Source organism: Aspergillus japonicus (genome assembly GCF_003184785.1).
Source record: "Aspergillus japonicus CBS 114.51 unplaced genomic scaffold BO86scaffold_58, whole genome shotgun sequence".
In the NCBI taxonomy this organism is placed as follows: Eukaryota; Fungi; Ascomycota; class Eurotiomycetes; order Eurotiales; family Aspergillaceae; genus Aspergillus; species Aspergillus japonicus.
The window spans coordinates 79,161-98,530 of record NW_020291695.1 but is presented as its reverse complement, the minus strand read 5'-3'; the positions used below and the strand labels follow the sequence as shown (position 1 = coordinate 98,530).

At 53.6% G+C, this 19,370-nt stretch overlaps 8 protein-coding genes across 8 annotated transcripts; all 8 read left to right on the top strand.

The window, feature by feature from the left end:
- Positions 1-5: 5 nt before the first annotated feature.
- BO86DRAFT_382171 (ankyrin) lies at positions 6-1,552 on the top strand (the record flags this gene model as incomplete). Its single annotated transcript, XM_025670803.1, has 2 exons — positions 6-616; positions 724-1,552. The coding sequence occupies 2 exons, from the start codon at positions 6-8 to the stop codon at positions 1,550-1,552; spliced, it is 1,440 nt and encodes a 479-aa protein (XP_025524289.1).
- Positions 1,553-1,888: 336 nt separating this feature from the next.
- BO86DRAFT_382170 (uncharacterized protein) lies at positions 1,889-2,365 on the top strand (the record flags this gene model as incomplete). The annotated part of the gene is made up of 1 exon (XM_025670802.1): positions 1,889-2,365. The coding sequence occupies one exon, from the start codon at positions 1,889-1,891 to the stop codon at positions 2,363-2,365; it is 477 nt and encodes a 158-aa protein (XP_025524288.1).
- Positions 2,366-2,750: 385 nt separating this feature from the next.
- On the top strand, positions 2,751-3,905 carry BO86DRAFT_391804 (alpha/beta fold hydrolase). The gene has a single exon (XM_025672676.1). It carries the CDS (start codon positions 2,844-2,846, stop codon positions 3,786-3,788), a length of 945 nt encoding a protein of 314 aa, XP_025524287.1. The 5' UTR covers positions 2,751-2,843; the 3' UTR covers positions 3,789-3,905.
- Positions 3,906-4,818: 913 nt separating this feature from the next.
- Positions 4,819-6,556, top strand: BO86DRAFT_438384 (general substrate transporter; the record flags this gene model as incomplete). Its single annotated transcript, XM_025676118.1, has 4 exons — positions 4,819-5,346; positions 5,403-5,799; positions 5,864-6,282; positions 6,401-6,556. The coding sequence occupies exons 1-4, from the start codon at positions 4,861-4,863 to the stop codon at positions 6,554-6,556; spliced, it is 1,458 nt and encodes a 485-aa protein (XP_025524286.1). The 5' UTR covers positions 4,819-4,860.
- A 2,268-nt stretch (positions 6,557-8,824) lies between these two features.
- Positions 8,825-9,610, top strand: BO86DRAFT_320908 (2-keto-4-pentenoate hydratase; the record flags this gene model as incomplete). The annotated part of the gene is made up of 1 exon (XM_025668322.1): positions 8,825-9,610. One exon carries the CDS (start codon positions 8,825-8,827, stop codon positions 9,608-9,610), a length of 786 nt encoding a protein of 261 aa, XP_025524285.1.
- A 372-nt stretch (positions 9,611-9,982) lies between these two features.
- On the top strand, positions 9,983-12,666 carry BO86DRAFT_438380 (Zn(II)2Cys6 transcription factor; the record flags this gene model as incomplete). Its single annotated transcript, XM_025676117.1, has 9 exons — positions 9,983-10,035; positions 10,089-10,255; positions 10,345-10,548; positions 10,602-11,149; positions 11,201-11,474; positions 11,534-11,709; positions 11,803-11,983; positions 12,065-12,381; positions 12,454-12,666. The coding sequence occupies 9 exons, from the start codon at positions 9,983-9,985 to the stop codon at positions 12,664-12,666; spliced, it is 2,133 nt and encodes a 710-aa protein (XP_025524284.1).
- Positions 12,667-13,371: 705 nt separating this feature from the next.
- Positions 13,372-14,466, top strand: BO86DRAFT_345275 (uncharacterized protein; the record flags this gene model as incomplete). Its single annotated transcript, XM_025669197.1, has 2 exons — positions 13,372-13,736; positions 13,806-14,466. Coding segments are annotated over 2 exons (1,026 nt in total), but the record flags the coding sequence as incomplete, so codon positions are not given.
- An 838-nt stretch (positions 14,467-15,304) lies between these two features.
- BO86DRAFT_181649 (putative RNA interference and gene silencing protein (Qde2)) lies at positions 15,305-18,787 on the top strand. Its single transcript, XM_025666599.1, has one exon. It carries the CDS (start codon positions 15,456-15,458, stop codon positions 18,561-18,563), a length of 3,108 nt encoding a protein of 1,035 aa, XP_025524282.1. The 5' UTR covers positions 15,305-15,455; the 3' UTR covers positions 18,564-18,787.
- The last annotated feature ends 583 nt before the right edge of the window (positions 18,788-19,370 follow it).

The following is a 19,370-nucleotide window of genomic DNA, read 5'->3' as shown; positions in this document are numbered from 1 at the left end:
CCAAAATGCGATTCATCAACTTACCCCCTGAGTTACTTCTCAACATCGGCGAGCATCTTACCCAAAAGAAAGACGTCAGCGCTCTAGCTCAGACCAACCGCCACCTGCAGCAAGTGTACGAGCCGCTACTCTATGGACGCGGAAAGCAAGACACGGCGACTGCTGACTTGCGCTTGAACATCTCCTGCTGTGCTAGCGCGCATGGCGAAGTGGAAGCACTCAACAAACTCGTCAAATTCGGAGCCAAGTTCCCGACTAATGAGTCCGAGGCTAAGGAACTGAGGTGGTTCACTATGAAATACCACCCGGTCTTCATGGCTGCCAGGAAAGGCCATCTTAAGATTGTCAAATCTTTTCTTGACCGAGGTTTTGAGGTTGAATGCAGGGACTCCAAGGGTTGCTCGCTGTTTCATCTGGCCGCGACCCATAACCATAAGCGTATCGTTTACGAGCTGCTTGCAAGACAGGCGAACGAATTTTCCTCGAATAATGATGGCCTGACCATCTTCGATCTTGTTGACAAAATAAATATGAGCGCTGTCATGCCAGCCCTGATCAAGGATGGATGGGCCTTCGGCTTAGATCCTCCTTTGGCATATAAACTGTGCCGGGCAGTGTATTGCAATGATACAGACAGCGTTTCATTTCTGCTGGCGAACGGGGTCCCGGCAGATGATCATTTTGATTCCGATCATGCACGCTAAGCTTGGCTATTTTCCAAAGTAACTGGGAAATATGCGAGCTTCTGTGTAACTACGGTGCTATTCCTCACGGGAGCCTTCCACATGGTAGCCTTCCTCATCCAGGCGTCATCTGTGAAGAAGACGGTTATGAAACCAAGGAAAATTATCCCTTCGTCATTCAAACCGTCTACCATGGGCATAGAGCATTCCATGACATTTGGGACATCTCGGACCGATGCTTTGAGTTTCTCAACTTTGGGCACGACAAGAGCTTTTTCATAACAGCTGTTGGCTTCAACACTCTCCTCTGTGCAGCATATCATGGGGACGGTGAAATTGCTCAGAAGTTTCTGGATAGGTTCCCTGAATTAGAACGTAGCATCCCCGACGCCATGATCATTGCGGCCTTCAGTCATCGAAACGACACGATGAGCTATTTTCTCTCCAAGGGGGCTGATCCCGACTACACACTAGACGAGGCAGTGACGGCCCTATCGCATGCAGGTTACCATGGATGGGTGGACCAGGTCCAGCTGCTCCTTTCCGCCGGCGCAAGTATCACCTTGAAAGACGCTGCTGGCAAGACTCCCATATGGTACGCTGTTCAGGCGCGCCGGAGGGAGGTGTTGGCGTTATATCGGGAGCATTCACCAGCAGACTTTGACGCTTACAAAAACAAAATGGGCTTAAAACGCGAAAAGATTACTAATGTCCAAGATGCTGCCTACTGCAAGACCTGCTCATCTTGGTGGAAGGATAAACTCAATATCTGTATGTGGTGGGAGTATGCTCAAACGGCAGATGCGGTTGCTAGAGCACACATCGGTCAGCGGACCGGTGTACATGAGTTCCAGATCATGTCTGGCTGAACGAAGAAAGCGGTCATCGGGAATTACTCTCCGCCATTCCTCCCACATTGCTTGTGTTCCAAGATTGGATAAATTGTGCTTTCCAGGTTAGATAGTACTACCTATGCAATACGTTTATCAACTATGCGTCTGTGTTCCATGCTTTCCAGCCCATCAAAAAAGCTATTATCCATCTCATCTACCCTCGTTATACGTCTAGAATCCCACGACTGACTCCGCTGAGAGCTGAATACAAAGTAAACCTCCCCAAAACCCAAGGGCTTGTCAGGATCCTCATTGACATCGAAATAATCCCTTCCAACAACAGACCATCAACTCAACCACCACGAGCCCAAAATGGCCAACCCCAACCGACCCACCAGGTACTCTGCCCGCCAAATGACCAGCACCGGCCAACGCACAACAGCTACCGCACCACCTGCTCCCCCACGCCCACGCCCTCTGCCCTGCCGCAGATGCAACGCCATCACATCCCAATACACTGTTTCCGAGACCAACGAGAACGGCAACGCCGGACGACCTTACTACCGCTGCGACCACTGTGGAAGCTTTGCATGCTTCGCGGATTTGCGAGGGGTGCACCCCGACAACCCCCCGTGTGACTGTGAGGGCCAGCTGCCCTGCCGTCTGCAGGTAGCGAGTCAGAATGACCGCCGGTGCTTTCCAGGCGCCCTGTTCTACACCTGCGCGGTCGGGCGATGCAATTACTTCTCTCGTGTGGAGGATGGGGACGGAGAGGCGGTTCTGGCGTTCGAGGAGTGGATTCCAGCGGGGATGCAGGGGGCGATGTATATGGAGGAACGGGGATTTTGAAGGCAAGATACATTCGAGGACAGAGGATGGATGTTGAGGTGCTGGGTTTGCTCTTGTTGTGGTTGTGTTCTTCTCTACACGAGGTCGGGCTGGCTTGTTCCTTCTCTTGCTACTAGTGGTTCTAACTAAGTGTGAATTCGATAGCTTCGGGTCGGTTTCGTAGCGATTTGGTCGATTTGATAGTCAATCTTTGTGAGCTTTCCTGATTACCGGTGGAAAAAAGTCCCGTCTTGGGTATAGGCAGAGATCCCTGCATAGCAGCCGATAAACCCCGCATTCTGACGTAGTAAATCAACAGCTGCTGATGTAAGAGGTGACTTGAAATAAACGACATTGAATCCTGGTTTGATTCGGCTCACCCTTTTATCTTTCCCTCCACTTTCTCAAGGCAAACAAAAGCCCACTCTGGAAAACCGGCTCTAGTAAACAAACCCGCCTCTCTTCCCAAGCCCACCCCCTCTCTTACCACCAACAAACCATGTCCTCCACACCTCCACCCCAAACAATTCCCCTCCCCCAGACCTTCCACCACACAACCACCACCCACACCCACACCATTCACTACACCACACTAGGCGACCCCTCCCACCCTCCCCTCATCTTCATCCACGGCACCCCGTGGTCCTCCTTCGTCTGGCACGACTACGCCCTCACCCTCGCCCGCACCTTCCACGTCCACCTCTTCGACAACCCAGGCTTCGGCCACAGTCCGCTCGGCACACCTCTCCCATCCCGCCACCACAACCCTGAAACCACCAAAGCCATCGCCCTCGACGCCGACCTATCCGACCAAACCGCCGTCTTCGCCGCGCTGTACACCCACTGGTCCCAAGCCTGGCCGCCCAGCTACGCAAAACGCGCACATGTGATCGCCCACGATCACGGGGGCCTGATGAGCCTGCGCGCACATCTGCTGCATGGGATCGAATATGCGAGTCTGTGTTTGATCAACGTGGTGGCGTTGGGGCCGTTCGGGCAGCCGCTCTTTAAACTGGTGGCCGAGAATGAGACAGTGTTTGAGGCGTTGACGGGGCCGGTGTTCGAGGGGGTTGTCGAGGCGTATATTCGGGATGCGGCGTTTACTGAGCTGAGTAAAGAGATGATGGGGATGTTGAAGGAGCCGTGGGTGCGGAGGGGGGAGGAAGGGAGGAAAGGGTTTGTGAGGCAGATGGTGCAGGCAAATTCGCGGAGTACGGAGGAGGTGGAGGGGCGGTATGGTGAGGTTGGGGCCAAGATGCCTGTGTTGGTGGTTTGGGGGGTGGAGGATCGGTGGATTCCTGCGGAGACGGCGGGGAGGTTGAAGGACAGTTTGAATGCCAGGGAGGTGGTCTTGATTGAGGGGGCGGGCCATTTGGTGATGTATGATCAGCCGGGGAGGTTGGGGGTTGAGTTGGGGTTGTGGTTGAATTCGGTGCAGGGGTGATGCTCCTTTTCTTGAAGCTTCTGGAACCGGACTGAGTGGATTGATCATTGTCTTAGAGAGTGCATATGCGCCGTTGCATTCCATTGTTCATGTAAGGTGCTACCATCTAGACGAACGACAGAGATTATCTCAAATACCTCCAAAAAAAATACTGCTGAAGTTGATGGAAATTTCTGCGTTAAGGAAAATCAAGAGACATCGCCGTCCCCGCGAACAATTCCACCATGGCGACGGATGACAGCACTTCTACCGGGCGGTCCACAAGCCCGTGGAGTGGAGTAAACTAACGAGCCTCGCGTGGAAAACATACCGCGGGTGATCCAGAGAATATCCAGGCTGGGCAGCCGGGTAGACGCAGTGGAGGTTCACAGCGATAGTCAAAGGGCACAGAGAGTGGGATATGTCGCACCAAGTGACTACAGAAGGAGTACGACTGCCTCTACATCTGCGGTCACGGCATTGTGCACCGCCAAAAACAGCCGAGTGATGCTGCCGTTCGATCCGAGAGCTTGGCCTGTGCAGCCCCACTCCGTTCCTTGTTCAGCCCTGTAGGGCTGACCGTCCGTTCCCTGCGCAGATTTTTAGCTAAGCCAACATTCAATGATATGAAATCTATTGGCCAGATTCACCTAAACTCCGTGTTCTAGCTACCAGCTGGGTCCACTATGGCAGACCTCCGGTTGGCATCGGGCAGCCTCAATGCGTCTCTCGTTCCACTCATGCACACGGCGTTGCAAATGCACGAGAATCTTCTATAGCATGCTGACGATAAATCTAATCTCATTGAATCCTCCTTACTGATGAGGCTCTCCAATGGGCTTAGATAAGGCCGGTGGTTGCGACACGGAGAAGTCACATTGCAACTCGTTCTCCGGTGGAGAAAAACTGGGGGGTATCCACCCCGGAAAACTCCAAAACCTGTGCGGTGCGCTGGAGGAGGGGACCTTGGTATCTTTCGAAATGTGCTATAAACCAAGAAAGAATCCTCGCAAGATAGCAGTCACACCCAGGAAGCCATCTGAGCCCCGATAAAACAAAATCGTGCTATGGAAACACCATCCAAACCATCACCATGCGATGCTTTGCTCCCCAAATCATCTGCGCTATGATCGGCTTCGGACTGCTGGGATCCGCCAAGGGGCTGGACGAAGGTTTGATTGCGACCACCGTGGACCTGCCGTCCTTTATCCAGGAGTTCAAGCTCCATGCCAGCAACCTGAGCGCAGCTGAGCGAGCTAACCGGTTGTCAAACATCACGTCCATGGTGAACCTCGGATGTTTACCCGCAGCAGTGCTAGCCTTTCTGCTAAGTGACAGCATAAGTCCGCTGTGGATGATGCGGCAGTTGTGCGTGCTGTGGATTGTCGGTGTGGCGCTAGTCATCTCGTCAGCGGGGAACTATGGCCAGCTCCTCGCGGGTCGCCTAATCGTGGGCCTGGGGATCGGCCAGGCTGGCATTATCGGACCCATTTATCTTGCTGAGATTGCACCAGCCTCGTGGCGGGGTATGCTGGTGGGCATGTATGCTGCTTCAGAGTATGTGGGTGTTTTGATAGGGGTGAGTTGCGGAGGTTTGTCGGTGGTGGCAGCTCATTGCTAATTGACGGGCTATAGTATTTCGCTGGCTACGGCGCATCACTGCATATCGCCAACGATAACAATCAGCAGTGGATCATCCCACAGTCGAGTCAGATAGTGATGGCCGGCTTCATTCTCATTGTGTCCATCGGCTGTGTCGAAAGCCCCCGATATCTATGCCAGAAGCAACGCACCGACCGGGCCACACGAGCCCTAAGCCGACTGCGAACCCACCCCGAAGACAGCCCCGAGATCCGGGACGAGATTGAATCCATCTTGCAGCAAACAGCACACAATGCGACCAGGCAACCCGGACGGTCCCTGCTGACCTCGTGGAAACTTTTGTTCGGCCAGTCAGCCAACCGCAAACGCCTTCTGTTCCTGCTCTCCGCCCAGCTCCTGAGTCAATGGTCCGGCACCAATGCAATCACAAGTCTGAACCCCCTCTCCCTTCCCCAGCCCATCAACCACCCCAGCAAACTGACACCCCACCACAGCTTACGCCCCCAAATTCTTCTCCATCCTCGGCATGACCGGCGCCTCCGAGAAACTCTTCAAGACCGCCATCTTCGGCGCCGTGAAACTGGCCTCCGCCCTCCTCTGCGCGTTGCTGTTCCTCGACCGCCTCGGCCGCAAACGCTGCCTCATGCTGGGGATCACCCTGCAAGTGCTCGCGCTGCTGTACGTGGCCATCTACCTCACCGCGTTATCCTCTGGATCGGGCGGTAGCGCCTCAGCCCATCGCGCGGCCATCGCCGCCATCGCCGCCATCTACATCACAGGCGTCGGGTACGCCTTTGGCTGGAACTCGATCCAGTACCTCATCACGGCGGAGATGCTGCCCACGGCGGTGCGCACGCTGGGGACGAGTCTGCTGATGTGTGTGCATTATGCGAATCGCTTTGCACTTACCAAGGTATGCTTGCGCCCGTTGCTGTTTGTGATTTTGTCAATGATATATCCTCTCCCATGCCAGTTCTGGTGGGCAGAGGTAGATTGCAGAGTGGGCTTGGCTGACTGAAGCCAAACACCAGGCCGTCCCGACGATGATGCTGGCCGATGCGCTGCAGCCGAAAGGCACCTTCTGGTTCTTCTTCGTGGTGGCGCTGCTGGGTCTGCTGTGGGGGTTGTTCCTGTTGCCGGAGACGAAGGGGCGGAAGCTGGAAGAGACGAGTCGGTTGATTTCTTGATTTCTCCCCTTTGGGTCGTCTTGAGAGGTTGACCATAATTTTACTTTGCACGAAAAGAGTATTGACTGGCATCTTCTGAGTCGCATTCTTCTGCGTTTCTTCTGGTGCCGTTGTAGGCGTTGCCAGGGGCAACCTTCACTCTGGTACCTAGAGCTCCCCTACATCTCGGAAGGATGTGTCCTTGGATGATTTTTTTTGGAGGTCAGGGCACTATATTGAAGGAAGATGGAGTGTTGTCTTGAGTGTAAATATGATCTGATAAAGCTACTGGGTTAGATCTTATTTGGCTGTGGATGGTTCTCGGGTCCATGATCATATCATTCAACCTGACGAATATAGAGCCCCTGAAGTTATTATAGGAGCCGGCTGGGGTTATAGTGTTGATGTGTGGAATCTAGGTGTCCTGGTATATCTTTCTTTCTTCCTTTCTTCCCTTCATTATCTTGCCTAAGAAATTTGAAGAACTGATACCGGGAAAGCTCGTAGATCTAGTGCAGGGATGTGGATCCGAAGAGTCGACCATTATTGTTCATTGTTGAAACCTTTTGGGAAATAAAGGTCGAGGAGAAGGTGACAAAGATCCGAAGTGAAAAGGATCGAGTGACCGGTGATGGACGCCATGTCCACGATGCCACCCTCGGATTGATCATGCCAAATACGATTTGAGAATACCAGGGTTAAAATGTTGCGGGTTCCAAGTTGCGCGTCAATGGGGATGGAGCGCCAAGTCATCAACGAATAGACAACTCGGTCACATTGTGACAGGTCGGAAATCATGTGACCATACTCTTGATCCCCTTGGATTCGGTATAACAGGAACCAGGATCCTTCGGAGCGGATGATCGGCTAGATCAGTGTCTTCAGTTGACATTCTTTTGGCTGAGTGGTCAAGTGCTCCTCTCAGATTACAGTACTCCTTGACACCTTCAGAGCTTCTGAATTGGATACCTAATATATGCCTACTTCTACATTGGGATGTTTTCATGCTGAAACTATCATCATGTCAGGGTTTTGTATCCAAAGAACATATTTTATTATCCTTCTTCCATAGGGCTGTTGGGGTTTTGAAATCAAGTTGTCACTAACAAACACAATCCTGAATATCGACAATAGTAAAAATGAATGGGTCAAGCCATTCCACCTTCTCTGAGCTGCGTTATTTGAGAATTTTGCAAAGAGAAACCACAAGATTCAACACCGTGAGATGTTGCTCCACGCGACGCGACCTCAGCAACTGAGGGAATTCATCATTCCATAAAGGGGTGTATGAGGGTGGCGTCTCCGCCGGTGGTTCTGCCCAGCAAGTGCTCGAGGGGGTTCAGGGGAGTCTGAATCGAGTCAAGAAGGGTGTGTCGGCGGGGAAAGTAGTGGTTCTGGCTGATTAGGGTGGCTTGGGCTCTAGGTTTCGAGAACAACGGTCTTCGTTGTACAAGGAGATGAGCAAGCTCTATACCCACCCTTCGAACAGAATCAACTGGTATATTTGTGTGTGATAGTGTGCGTATACTGTGTCCAATGAGCCTTCTGGGTTGTAGATCGAGTGCGGATAGCTTATCCGACCCGGCTCGGATGCTTTGCCCCAAAGAGGGTGTGGGGATGAGAGCCAAGCTAAGTATGTACGTGTAACTTGTGAGCGCCAAACATTATACTTGCCCGGGCTGAAAGCTGTGAACCTGTGGGGTTTATGTGCCTTTTGATGTTAGCTCAAATAAGAACAGTATTAGGCAATAGTCTAGCACATACGACCACAGGGTGTGGAAAGTAGGGCTTCCCGTCCGCTCAGCCGTACTCAAGCCACACGCCGGGAGGTTAGTAGTTGGGTGGGTGACCACCAGCGAATCCCTTCTGTTGTATGTTTTTGTCTTCTTCTTTTTGCTGGTCGGATAAAGACACGTCAGCCTAGCAAACTATCTCATCACGACGTCCCAATTCTACCTAGACTGTATAGAGTGGGCAGTTGTGAAGCTGATGGGACCCGAGGTCGGGTCTATCCGTTGTCGGATCGGAACGCGGCTATGGCTTAGACTTATGCTCATCCGAGGGCTGAAAGTACTTGTCAATTATCAGTTCCTCTTGTCTTGTTGCATCTTACTATATTCCAAGGTGAATTCTTGACTACCCACGAATTAGTATAAAATCGACGGCGGCTACCATGTATCCGATCAGCATCTGCAAAAGAGAGTTTACGCGCTCTATCCCATCCCGAGTCCCCTTCACATTACCTGAGCATCCTTGTTACAATTCGCTGTTCGAGAAACACACATAACCATGCAGGCGAACGAGTTACAAGAAGTGGCGTTGGCCCTGCGCACCGCGCGCGACAATCGAGCACCCATCACACCACCCACGAAGAACTGGCCCGCTCTGGACGCAGACTCGGCCTTCGAGGTGCAACGGCTAAACGTCAAGCACGCCGTCAGCAACGGCGATCGCTTGGTAGGCTACAAGCTCGGAAACATCGCCAAAGTCATGCAGGACGCATTTGGCCTCGATCAACCTGACTATGGCTTCCTCCTGGCCAGCACCTTCCTCTATGAGAGTACAACCCTCCGTCTCGACCAATACATCAAGCCCTACGTGGAGCTGGAACCAGCCTTTGTACTGCGCAGCTCGCTCCGCGGTCCCAACGTGACGGTAGCCGATGTGATCAACGCCATCGACTACGCTATTCCTGCCATCGAGATCATCGACTCTCGGGTGGAGAATTGGGCGATCGATCTGCCCGACACTCTGGCTGACAACGGCTCCACTGCCAATGTCATTCTTGGCGGCACTCCCCGGAAGCTTACGGACCTAAAGAGTCTGCGGGATGTGCGGGGAACGCTCCAGTTCAATGGTCGGGAGGTGATGGATGGGAACACGGGGAATGTGCTGGGTAATCCCCTGTCGGCGGTGGCCTGGTTGGTGAATCGACTGGCTGCGTACGATATTGAATTCCAAGCCGGGCAGGTAATCCTACCTGGCAGTTGTCTCCAGGCTGTTCCCATGGATAAACCCGGGAAGTGGAGGTGTACTTTTGAGGAATGGGGCACCATCGAGTTTGATGTCGTGTGAGGATGTTTCGTTTTGTAGTCACTGCGGGGGTAGATAGATAGAATTGAACATCCCTGGGTTCTATCACTATAAACACTACATCAATCATAGCGAGTACTTGATAGTGCAGCAATTAGAGATAGGCGGGGCCACGGGTTCTCACCAGACCTCCCCGATAGGGAGATGGGGAGAAGATCTCTCGTATCGAGATCAACCCTAGTAGCGCTAGCCCTACTTATCTAGTAGTTATCTGCGGGGATTCCCCCGCAATTCCCAACTTTGCCTTCGGCTTTGCCAACTGTTCTCTTTATCTCCATCGATCATGCCATTTTCCAAGCCGAGACTGCGAGTTCCTACACATTATAGTTAATAGTTGCACGGCCAGCAATTGCAATGACCACCGAGGACAGGACTGAGCGCCGCAAATTCCGAAGGACTGCCAATGCGTAAGAGCCCCCACACGCTCCCGCCGGCTTCCTCCGTCTAACATCCGAGACAGGTGCATCCCATGCCGGCAGAGCAAAATCAAGTGCTCGGGGAACCAGCCATGTGGGAACTGTCAGCGACGCATGGTGAACTGTCGGTTTGTGGATAGTGGTGGTCATAGGATAATCATTCATCAACCCAGCAATACCACTCCCTTTGAGATAAACAGTCATGCATCAGGTGAGGAATCTCCCAGCCTTGCAACAGGCTCAGAAGACTGACCGTATGTTCAGGAGCCAAGCGACCCGCTAGTCTTTCTTTTGTTTCAGATGGTCATGAAAATTGCCCTGATGAGCTGCTCACTCCTCCTTCTCTTGTTGCTCAGCGTTTCGATTCGGCACCATACATAGGAGCGCAACGACCTGCCGAGTCGTCCAATCCAACGGTCGACGGCGCGCGCAGCATCTGGACGAGTCCGTTCACACTCCCCTCAAGAACCATCAAGAACACTCAGAGGAACAAACGCAACTGGGGTGAGTTACTATGCTCTCGGCGTGTCTGGGTTAGCTAAACAGGATTGGCGCAGTCTGGCTGGCACCCTCGTCAACCTGGTCCTTTACTGCCAGACTTACCCTCCTTCTAGCTGAGAAGCTCGCGCTAGACTCTCCCTACAGTGCCCCGAATTTTTCAGGTGAGGATATCTATGTCCTCCGGTGGAAGTCATGCGCCCCCGATGATCCCCCCGACATCAGTGGACTCCCATCAATCGATCACGCTCTCTACCTGTTCAACACCGTAAAATTCCACCTCGGTCAGAGCTATCGCTTTCTAGACGAGGCTACATTCGTTGAGCATCTCCAGGAGTTCTATCACGGGAACGCAGCCGAAAAAGCGGCTGAGTCGCGTCTGTGGTTCGTACAATTCCTCCTCGTCTTGTCCTTCGGGAACGCCTTTCTCTCCTCCCGCTGCAAATACACCACCGAGCCGCCGGGGTCAAAGTTCTTCATCCGCGCGATGGCGCTGATGCCAGACCATGCCTCCGTCTGGAAGGACAGCCTCATGGCCATTGAAGTGCTGGCCCTGGCGGGTCTGTATCTCTACTCGATTGATCACAGGGAGTCGGCCCATGTATACGTAAGACCCTCCCTACCCCTGTCTCGAGACCTTAGTTAAACAGCGCTACAGCTCGGACAAGCCATCCGCATCGCGCAGCTCGAAGGCCTACACACGCAACTCCCCGAGGAAGAGATCGGACTTCAGACGGTCGAGCGGTGTCGCAACCTGTGGTGGACCCTGTACATCATGGACCGACACTTCTCTAGCTCGCTGGGTATTCCCATGTTGACGCGCGATAGCGATATCACCACCGTGCTGGACTCGCCGAGCGCGTGCTCCCAACGCGATGCGACCCTGTGCTTGCAGGTGCGGTTATCGCATCTGCTGTCTTTTATTCTTACCAGTAAGCTTTTGACATCTTCGCCTCCTGATGCTGTAACGATGGCTGATGGTCTGGTCCAGCAGTTTACAAAACCCAGAAAACGCAACTCGGGACGTTCTTGGATAAGACCAAGTCGATCCTGCAGACGCTCGCGGGCCACGCGCGGGAGATTGAGAAGATTATCTATCAGAAGTTTCAGAACTCGATTGATACGATGCCGCGAGGGACGCGGCATATTACGCTTCTGTATCATCAGGTTCGTGCCTCTCCTCCTTCTCCTCCTACCAAAAGCCGAGAATTCTGTAGTATCCAGCCCAGTAGCAATTACCCGACTAATCCCGGACAAAAGTGCGTGATGGTCGCCACGCGGCCCCTCCTCCTCTCCGTCCTCAAAGAAAGACTCGACACCTTGACCGAAGGCGACGAGGACTGGCAGACGATCCTCGCGCCAACCAAGACCTTGATCGCGACGGGGATCAAATCCGCGGCCAAGACGCTGCAAATCCTGTCGGATGAGGACAGCCCGCTCGGTCGGTTTTTCCTTTCTCGCCCAGAAACCCACATGACACCGATTGTGTCTGTGACTTGAAAAGCTAGACTAATCTCCCAAGCAGAAGTCTTCCTCCCCTACGACCTCGAATTCACCTACAGCGCCGCCATCCACCTCGCCATGGCGCAAGCCCTCTTCCCCCTCGACCCCAACGAGCACGGCACGAGGGGCATCCAGAATGCCCACTCCATCCTGTCTGAGATGGCGAGCAAGGGCAACCGACTCGCCGAGAACCGTGCCAGGGAGTTGGTCTACCTGGAGGGGTTGTTCGCGGAGCTGGCGAAGCGCATCGAGCGGCGCGGGTTGCTGACGCTTTCGCTGTGGAATACTCCGCAGCAGCAGCAGCAGCAACAACAACAACAACACCAACCGGACTGTGTAAGCGGGGACGCAGCCGAAGAGGCCCGGGGCAGGGAGACGTTGTCTACGCTGGAAGCGGGGGGGAAGGAGTCGAGCACGCCCATCGTACCGGGGCATGAAGCGGACGCGCCGGCTGGGGAGGACCCGTTCTGGTCGTCCCCGTCGGGCCCGACGCCGACTACGAGTAATCTCGAGTTGTTGGATAATATTGGGATCTCGTCGTACGAGTTCCTGTCGATTGTGGAGCAGATTGGGAGGCAGGAGTATCATAGTATTCTGGATACTGGGGCGGGGATGGGGTGACTTCTGGGTGGAATGGTGATGGGATTGTGGCTACTATCTAAATGACTTCATTGTTTGTGATATGTGTGGGTCCTTGGAGATAGGTTCTTGTAGATGTGGATTACGTTAGTTATCGATTACGTTTGTTGTGCTTTTTGATAGCGATATGAGTGGGGCTGGGATGAGGAGTCAAGGCAAGCTCATGGCGTTTCGGAGAGCTTTCGGCTGTAATAGCGTTGATGATCATCAGACTAGTTGACTAAAATTGCTCTTCATATCAGATTAAGCTCTTCCTTACATTCCTCGGAGAGCAGGGATCGGATGCGTCGTGGGTGGTGCTGAACCTCTCTTTCCTCGGGTCGGGTGCTCGGGTTCGCGATAACCATCCGAGGAAGGCCCCGATAGGCCCTTCCTGCTATTCTCAGAGAGTGTAGTGGATTCAACGAGGGTTGTCATCACAAGACATGGTTTAGAGGAAACATATGCTGGAACTTTGCGGGGAATCTACTAGCACACATGATCATCGCAAGCAGCCGATACGCGAGGAAAGCCGAGGATTGGAAGTATGCGATCGGGACGGAGGCACGTAGAGGCCAGTTGAATGGCCGGGACCAGAAGATATATGTACAGCTGTTCTATAAATCGCTTCATCTTTCGGTCTGAAAAATCCATTCCCAAGAGACACTCAATAACAAGTTCTCAAACAACAGTCACACATCCCACACCATGGCTCCAGCTGCACTTATCCGCCCCACGGCGCCGGTCGTGATCGGCCCTGCCACGAAGAAAGCGACTCGTCCCAGCAAAGCGTTACCCCAGAGTCTCATCGATGGAGCCAGACTCAACACCAAAGAGCCCTTCACACCAGAAAAGCACCTGGCCTTCCAGTCCCCCGCAAAGATCTACACTATGAAAGACATCGGTCTCGAAGGCCACGGCATCTCGCCCATCGCAGTCACCGAGCCATTTCCCTTGTTCACGGAGGAAGCAATCAAACAAATGCGCGCGGAGATCTTCAGCGAGCCTGTGCTAGAGAAATGTCAATACTCGTCCACGTTCAACAAAAACATGGTCCGCGGGATGGGGCCTGCGTGAGTTCCCACCACCCGTTTGTCGCCCTGCAACCCACCCAGCTGACAGCGCACTGCGCATCCATCCAGTCGCGCCCCCTTCACGTACGTCGCATGGCGCTCGCCTGAACTCATCGCCAAAATCTCCCAAGTGGCGGGTATCGACCTCGTGCCGTCGATGGACTTTGAAATCGCCAACATCAACATCTCCATCAACGACGAGCACGACCGCCTCACGCCGGACAACGTGCCCGGCACCGATCAGCTGTCGGCGGTGGCGTGGCACTACGACAGCTTCCCGTTTGTCTGTGTGACGATGCTGTCCGATTGCACCGGGATGGTGGGCGGGGAGACGGCGCTGCGAACGGCGACGGGCGAGATCATGAAAGTGCGGGGCCCGGCCATGGGCACCGCGGTGGTCATGCAGGGCCGGTACATCGAGCACCAGGCGCTCAAGGCGCTGGGCGGCCGCGAGAGGATCAGTATGGTGACGTGCTTCCGGCCGCGATCGCCCTTCGTGCGCGATGAGACGGTGCTCACCGGGGTGCGCGGCATCAGTGACTCGTCCGAAATGTATACGCAGTACATGAGCTATCGTATGGAGATGCTGGAAGAGCGGGTCCGGGCGCGGTTGCAGACGGAGAGGCGGCGGGAGCTGGGGAAGCGTCCGTTTGATGTGCAGGAGGCCAGGGGGTTCTTGGTGGAGCAGATGCAGTTTTTGGAGGCGATGCTGGGGGAGATTGTGGAGGTGTCTGGCGAGTAGGGAGATGTGTTGTGTTGTGAGTGTGCTTCTCCGACATGAGAGTGACGGTCTGCATGGCTGCTCGTTCAGACTCTTAGTGGATTTAGCACTTTGCAATTTCCAATTTTCAATGTTTCTCCAGAACAGATAACTTCCCAGCTGGCCTTGTTGTTGCCATCCCCCTCTAGCCTTGATTCCTTGCTGATGGCAAGTGAAACTGTGGTGTTTGAGTCTGAGTCTGAGTCTGAGTATGTGTATGTGTATGTGTTGTTTGTTCTTTTTGTTTGTACTCCAATGTTTATAGTTTGACAGCGGTTACCCGTTTGGCATCCACTCTTCAGGCTCCCAGGCTGCCTCTCTCTCTCTCTCTCTGTCTCATCTCATCCACTACACCTCCACCGTCATCATTCCTCATTTCCATCCATCCTCATCCTCATCCTCACCCTTGGTTCTAGCTTTCCGTCAGCAGCTTATTCTTCCTTTATTCTTACTATCTAGCTTAGCACCAGCGGTGAGCCCCCCAAATCAACGGGACGGATACCTCCCCAGAGATCTAGACCGGTCGATTTGGTTACTTGTGGTTCACTCACGGATATTTAGACTGTACCCCGCATCACCTATCTCAAAGCCTCCCTCTTCGCTCCTTATCTTTCTTTCGCCCAAGCCATCCTCATCGTTTCCTCTCTCGACTGTTAGAGCTCGTCTTTCATTCAGCATCATCCTCTCTCAACACGTTGTGTCTAACTCAGCGGAGTCTCGTCTGTCATATCCTTCGGTTCCAAGGGAACGAACGCGCCCGACCCACTGCGAAGCGCCAAACCCGAGCGGTGGAGACCACTTCTCCCGGTCGGAAGCTAAGTTACAGATCATCACGTCACAATTCCTCAACGGCCTCTATCATCCGCCCCTGCTACTTGTTTGTTTGACCTTTCGACTCCCTCAGAACTTGTCCTTTCTCTGACTGACTTTGTCTCTCCTCGCGTCAGCTTATCCCCGTCATGTCTGATTCTCGAGGTGGCCAACAACGAGGCCGTGGTAGAGGCGGTGATCGTGCCAGAGGCGACCGTGGACGGGGGTATCGTGGAGGTGGAGGCGGCCGTGGCTCTTTCGATCTTCCCTTTCGTCCAGGAAACGATGGGAGAGGCGATAGCAGGGGTCGTGGCCGTCCCAGAGCTTCCGATGCATTCCGTGGCGCTCGCGCGCCCCGCGGTGGACGAGGTGGCTATGACGGCCCGCCAGTCTTCTCTCCCGGGGGAGACCTCAAACCCAACCCCCAGGTCGAAAAGAAGGAGGATGAGATGATCAAAGCATTGATCAAGGCACCGCCCCCGCCCGAAGAAAAAAATTTTCCTGTGCGTCCCGGCTACGGTACACGGGGAAAGAGAGTCGATTTATTCGCCAACTATCTCCACCTCAAGTCGATCGGTAAAACCCTCTACCGCTATCGCGTCGAGATTCTGGAAGACCGATCCGTCAGGAAGCCCACCGGCAAGAAGGCAAAGCAGGTCATCAAGCTGTTGATTGAGGAGCATTTTGCTTCACAGCGAAATGGCGTTGTCACCGACTTCGTCTCCACTCTCATCTCCCGGAATGAGCTCCTGGAGGAAGCTGAGGTCGATCGCACGTACGACGTCCGCTACCGGGATGAATACGACGATGAATATCAGGAGCAACCGAAGGTCTATCGGGTGAAGTGTCAGCACACCGGCATTCTGGAACCGTCTGACCTTTTGGACTACCTGACCTCGGCCCATGCGACGGATATGTTCGCAAAGAAGCCGGAGATTCTCCAGGCTATGAACATTGTCCTGGGCCATCCACCCAAAGTCGACCCGAATGTTTACTCAGTGGGTGCCAATAGACACTTTGCGATCGCCCATGGTCAGAAAGAGGGTTACAACCTCGGAGACGGGCTCGAGGCTCTTCGTGGGTTCTTTGTGAGCGTCCGTGCCGCAACTAGTCGCCTGCTCGTCAATGTTCAAGTCAAATATGCGGCCTGCTACCAGGAAGGCGCACTCGCGACCCTGATAACCAGTTACCAACCTCACCGCTTCGAATTCCACTCCCTGCAACGTTTCTTGAAGAACCTGAGAATTCGGGTAACACACATTGAACGCAAGAATAAGCGGGGAGAACTCATTCCACGATTCAAGCGAATTGCTAGTCTGGCTAACACGGGAGATGGCGCATCGCTGCCCCATCCTCCGATAGTCCCTCGTCCGGGAGCCGGTCCCAATGATGTGAAATTCTGGTTGGACGAAGCTGGCCAACAGTCATCGCAGCAGAAGCCGGCATCCTCGAAGAAGAAGGGCGGCAAAAAGCCAGTCACAGCGGGGCCTCCGCCAGCTGGAAGATACATTAGTGTAGCGGCCTTTTTCGATGAACATCACAATATCAGAAATTTGGATGCCCGAATGCCAGTGGTGAATGTTGGGAGCCGCGAAAATCCCAGTTATTTGCCCGTCGAAGTCTGCAACGTCGAACCAGGTCAGCAAGCAAAGACCAAGCTGAGTCCCTTCCAGACAAGGCAAATGTTAGAATTTGCAGTCCATCCCCCGCCATTTAATGCCCAGTCGATTGTGAATAATGGAACTCGCATCCTTGGACTCGGTGCTGCTCCAAATGCTACATTGAAAGAGTTTGGTATTCAAGCAGATCCCCGACTCATCACAGTGCCCGGCCGCATCCTCGATGCTCCTCAAATCTTCTACAGAGACGCGAATAACAAAGAGAAGCAAATCCCGCCCAGCGGTGGCAGCTGGAATATGAGGTCCATCAGATTCTCAATCGGCTCTACCTTGGGTTCCTGGGCCTGGGTTTTCCTGGACTCCAACCCAACTAGAGCCCCCACGCGCGAGGTACTTGGGGCCTGCCTGCAACAATTCGTGACGAAGCTGAGAGAAGTCGGGGTTCAGGCTAACCCCCCTAAAGGCGGAGAGCACGTTGTTCTCGCTCGCCGTGACGTGGATGGTGAGATTGGTGGCGCTGTCAAGAGGCTGATGGCCGCTCATAAACCTACCATGATTCTTGGCATTCTTACCGACCAAAGCACGGACGTTTATAACTGCATGAAGCGAGTCTGTGACGTTCGGGAGGGTGTCCGCAATGTAAACGTGCTTGTCAAAAACTTCACGAACGAAAGGGGCCGCGAACAATACCTCGCCAACGTCGGCCTGAAGGTCAATCTGAAGCTCGGGGGTGCGAATCAGCTGATTCCTAGAGAGCTGGGGATAGTGAGCAAGGGCAAGACTATGCTTGTTGGTATCGATGTGACTCACCCGTCTCCTGGGTCATCCACAAAAGCCCCTAGTGTTGCGGGAATGGTCGCCTCGGTTGATTCTTACTTGGGTCAATGGCCAGCAGAACTCCGGATCCAGACATCGCGCCAAGAGAGGGTCAGTGAGTTGGACACGATGCTGAAAGCTCACCTCGGCCGGTGGGCTAAGACCAACAAGGGTCAGTATCCGGACAACATCATCGTATACCGCGACGGAGTCTCTGAAGGGCAGTATGAAATGGTTGTCCAGGAAGAACTGCCTCTTCTCAAGAAGGCTTGCCAGCATATGTATTCAAAGACGGAGTCCGCCAAAGGGCTGCCACGGATCTCGGTCGTGGTCGTTGGCAAGCGGCATCACACGCGGTTTTATCCTACGCGTGAAGAGGACGCGGATGGCTTCCTGAATCCCAAGAACGGCACCGTGGTCGACCGCGGTGTGACGGAAGCCCGCAACTGGGAGTTTTACCTACAGGCTCACACTGCTCTCAAGGGCACCGCTCGCCCGGCGCACTACTTCACTGTTTGGGACGAGATCTTCTGTCGAGAGAAGCCCAAGGAGGGGCAGAACACAGCTGACATCCTGGAAGACCTCACGCACAAGATGTGTTATTTGTTCGGACGGGCGACCAAGGCCGTGAGCATCTGCCCCCCAGCATATTATGCCGATCTGGTCTGCGAGCGAGCGCGATGCTATCTGTCTGACTTGTACAATGCGACACCGACCGGTAGCGTCGTCACCGGCGTTGGGGGTGGGGGTGGTGCTGATACCGTGGACGGTGGCAGGGTCACCATCCACCCCAACGTCAAGGATACGATGTTCTATATTTGAGGCTTTCTTGGCGAGTTGGGGTAATTGGCATGTTGAGTGATGTTTCGCACGAGATGTTGGGAGTTGCTTTTTGAATGGCACAATGTGCGATTGTTGTAGCGAGCGTACAGTTCTGTTCTGGGTCTTATGAGACGGAATGCTCATATGCTGGTCATATTTCGGGTTTAAATGCAGATACGGTCTTAGTTGCACACAGAATGACATTTACTGCCTGCTTTCTAGTATCATGTTGCTCAGTACTATTCGAGTTGGAGGAGGAGATATGATTCAGTGACAGTGAGCTAGCAGATGGATTGGTGCCCCGCTATCCTCCAGGTAGTCAGGAGCATAAGCTAATGCTCCACCCTCTCTTCGCTGTACAGTACTATGAAGCAAGTCCGTCTCTTGGAATGTGCTGTACATTTCATCCGAATGCATCGTCGTGTAGTCCGCACTCGAAATCTCAACTAGCTACTATAATACTGTACCATTAACGCGATAGACCCCTCATTTCGACCATTATCCGACTAAAAGCACCAAAATAAATGCCAGAGCCAAGTTGGAAGTGGATGCGACCCGCACCGCAAAGGTTATCGGTCGGTTCTAGCCCTACGTTAGCCGGTGTTGTGCGTGTTGGAGAGTAGTCTAGCATGCGCATTGCGGATCATTCGAATTGAACCCCTAATTTTGGAACGACGGGAGTACTTTCGTGTCGTGTTCTCGCGATGACATGCAGTCTTAACGGCCTTATAGCTTTCTTTTTCTACTTGGCCGACTCCCTACACAAGTTCTAGACACGGCTATCCATTCCCTACTCACTCCTACACA

What these genes read in the sequence shown, in the direction of transcription:
- BO86DRAFT_391804 (XM_025672676.1), top strand. Translation starts at nt 2,844, where the DNA reads ATGTCCTCCACACCTCCACCCCAAACAATTCCCCTCCCCCAGACCTTC.
- BO86DRAFT_181649 (XM_025666599.1), top strand. Translation starts at nt 15,456, where the DNA reads ATGTCTGATTCTCGAGGTGGCCAACAACGAGGCCGTGGTAGAGGCGGT.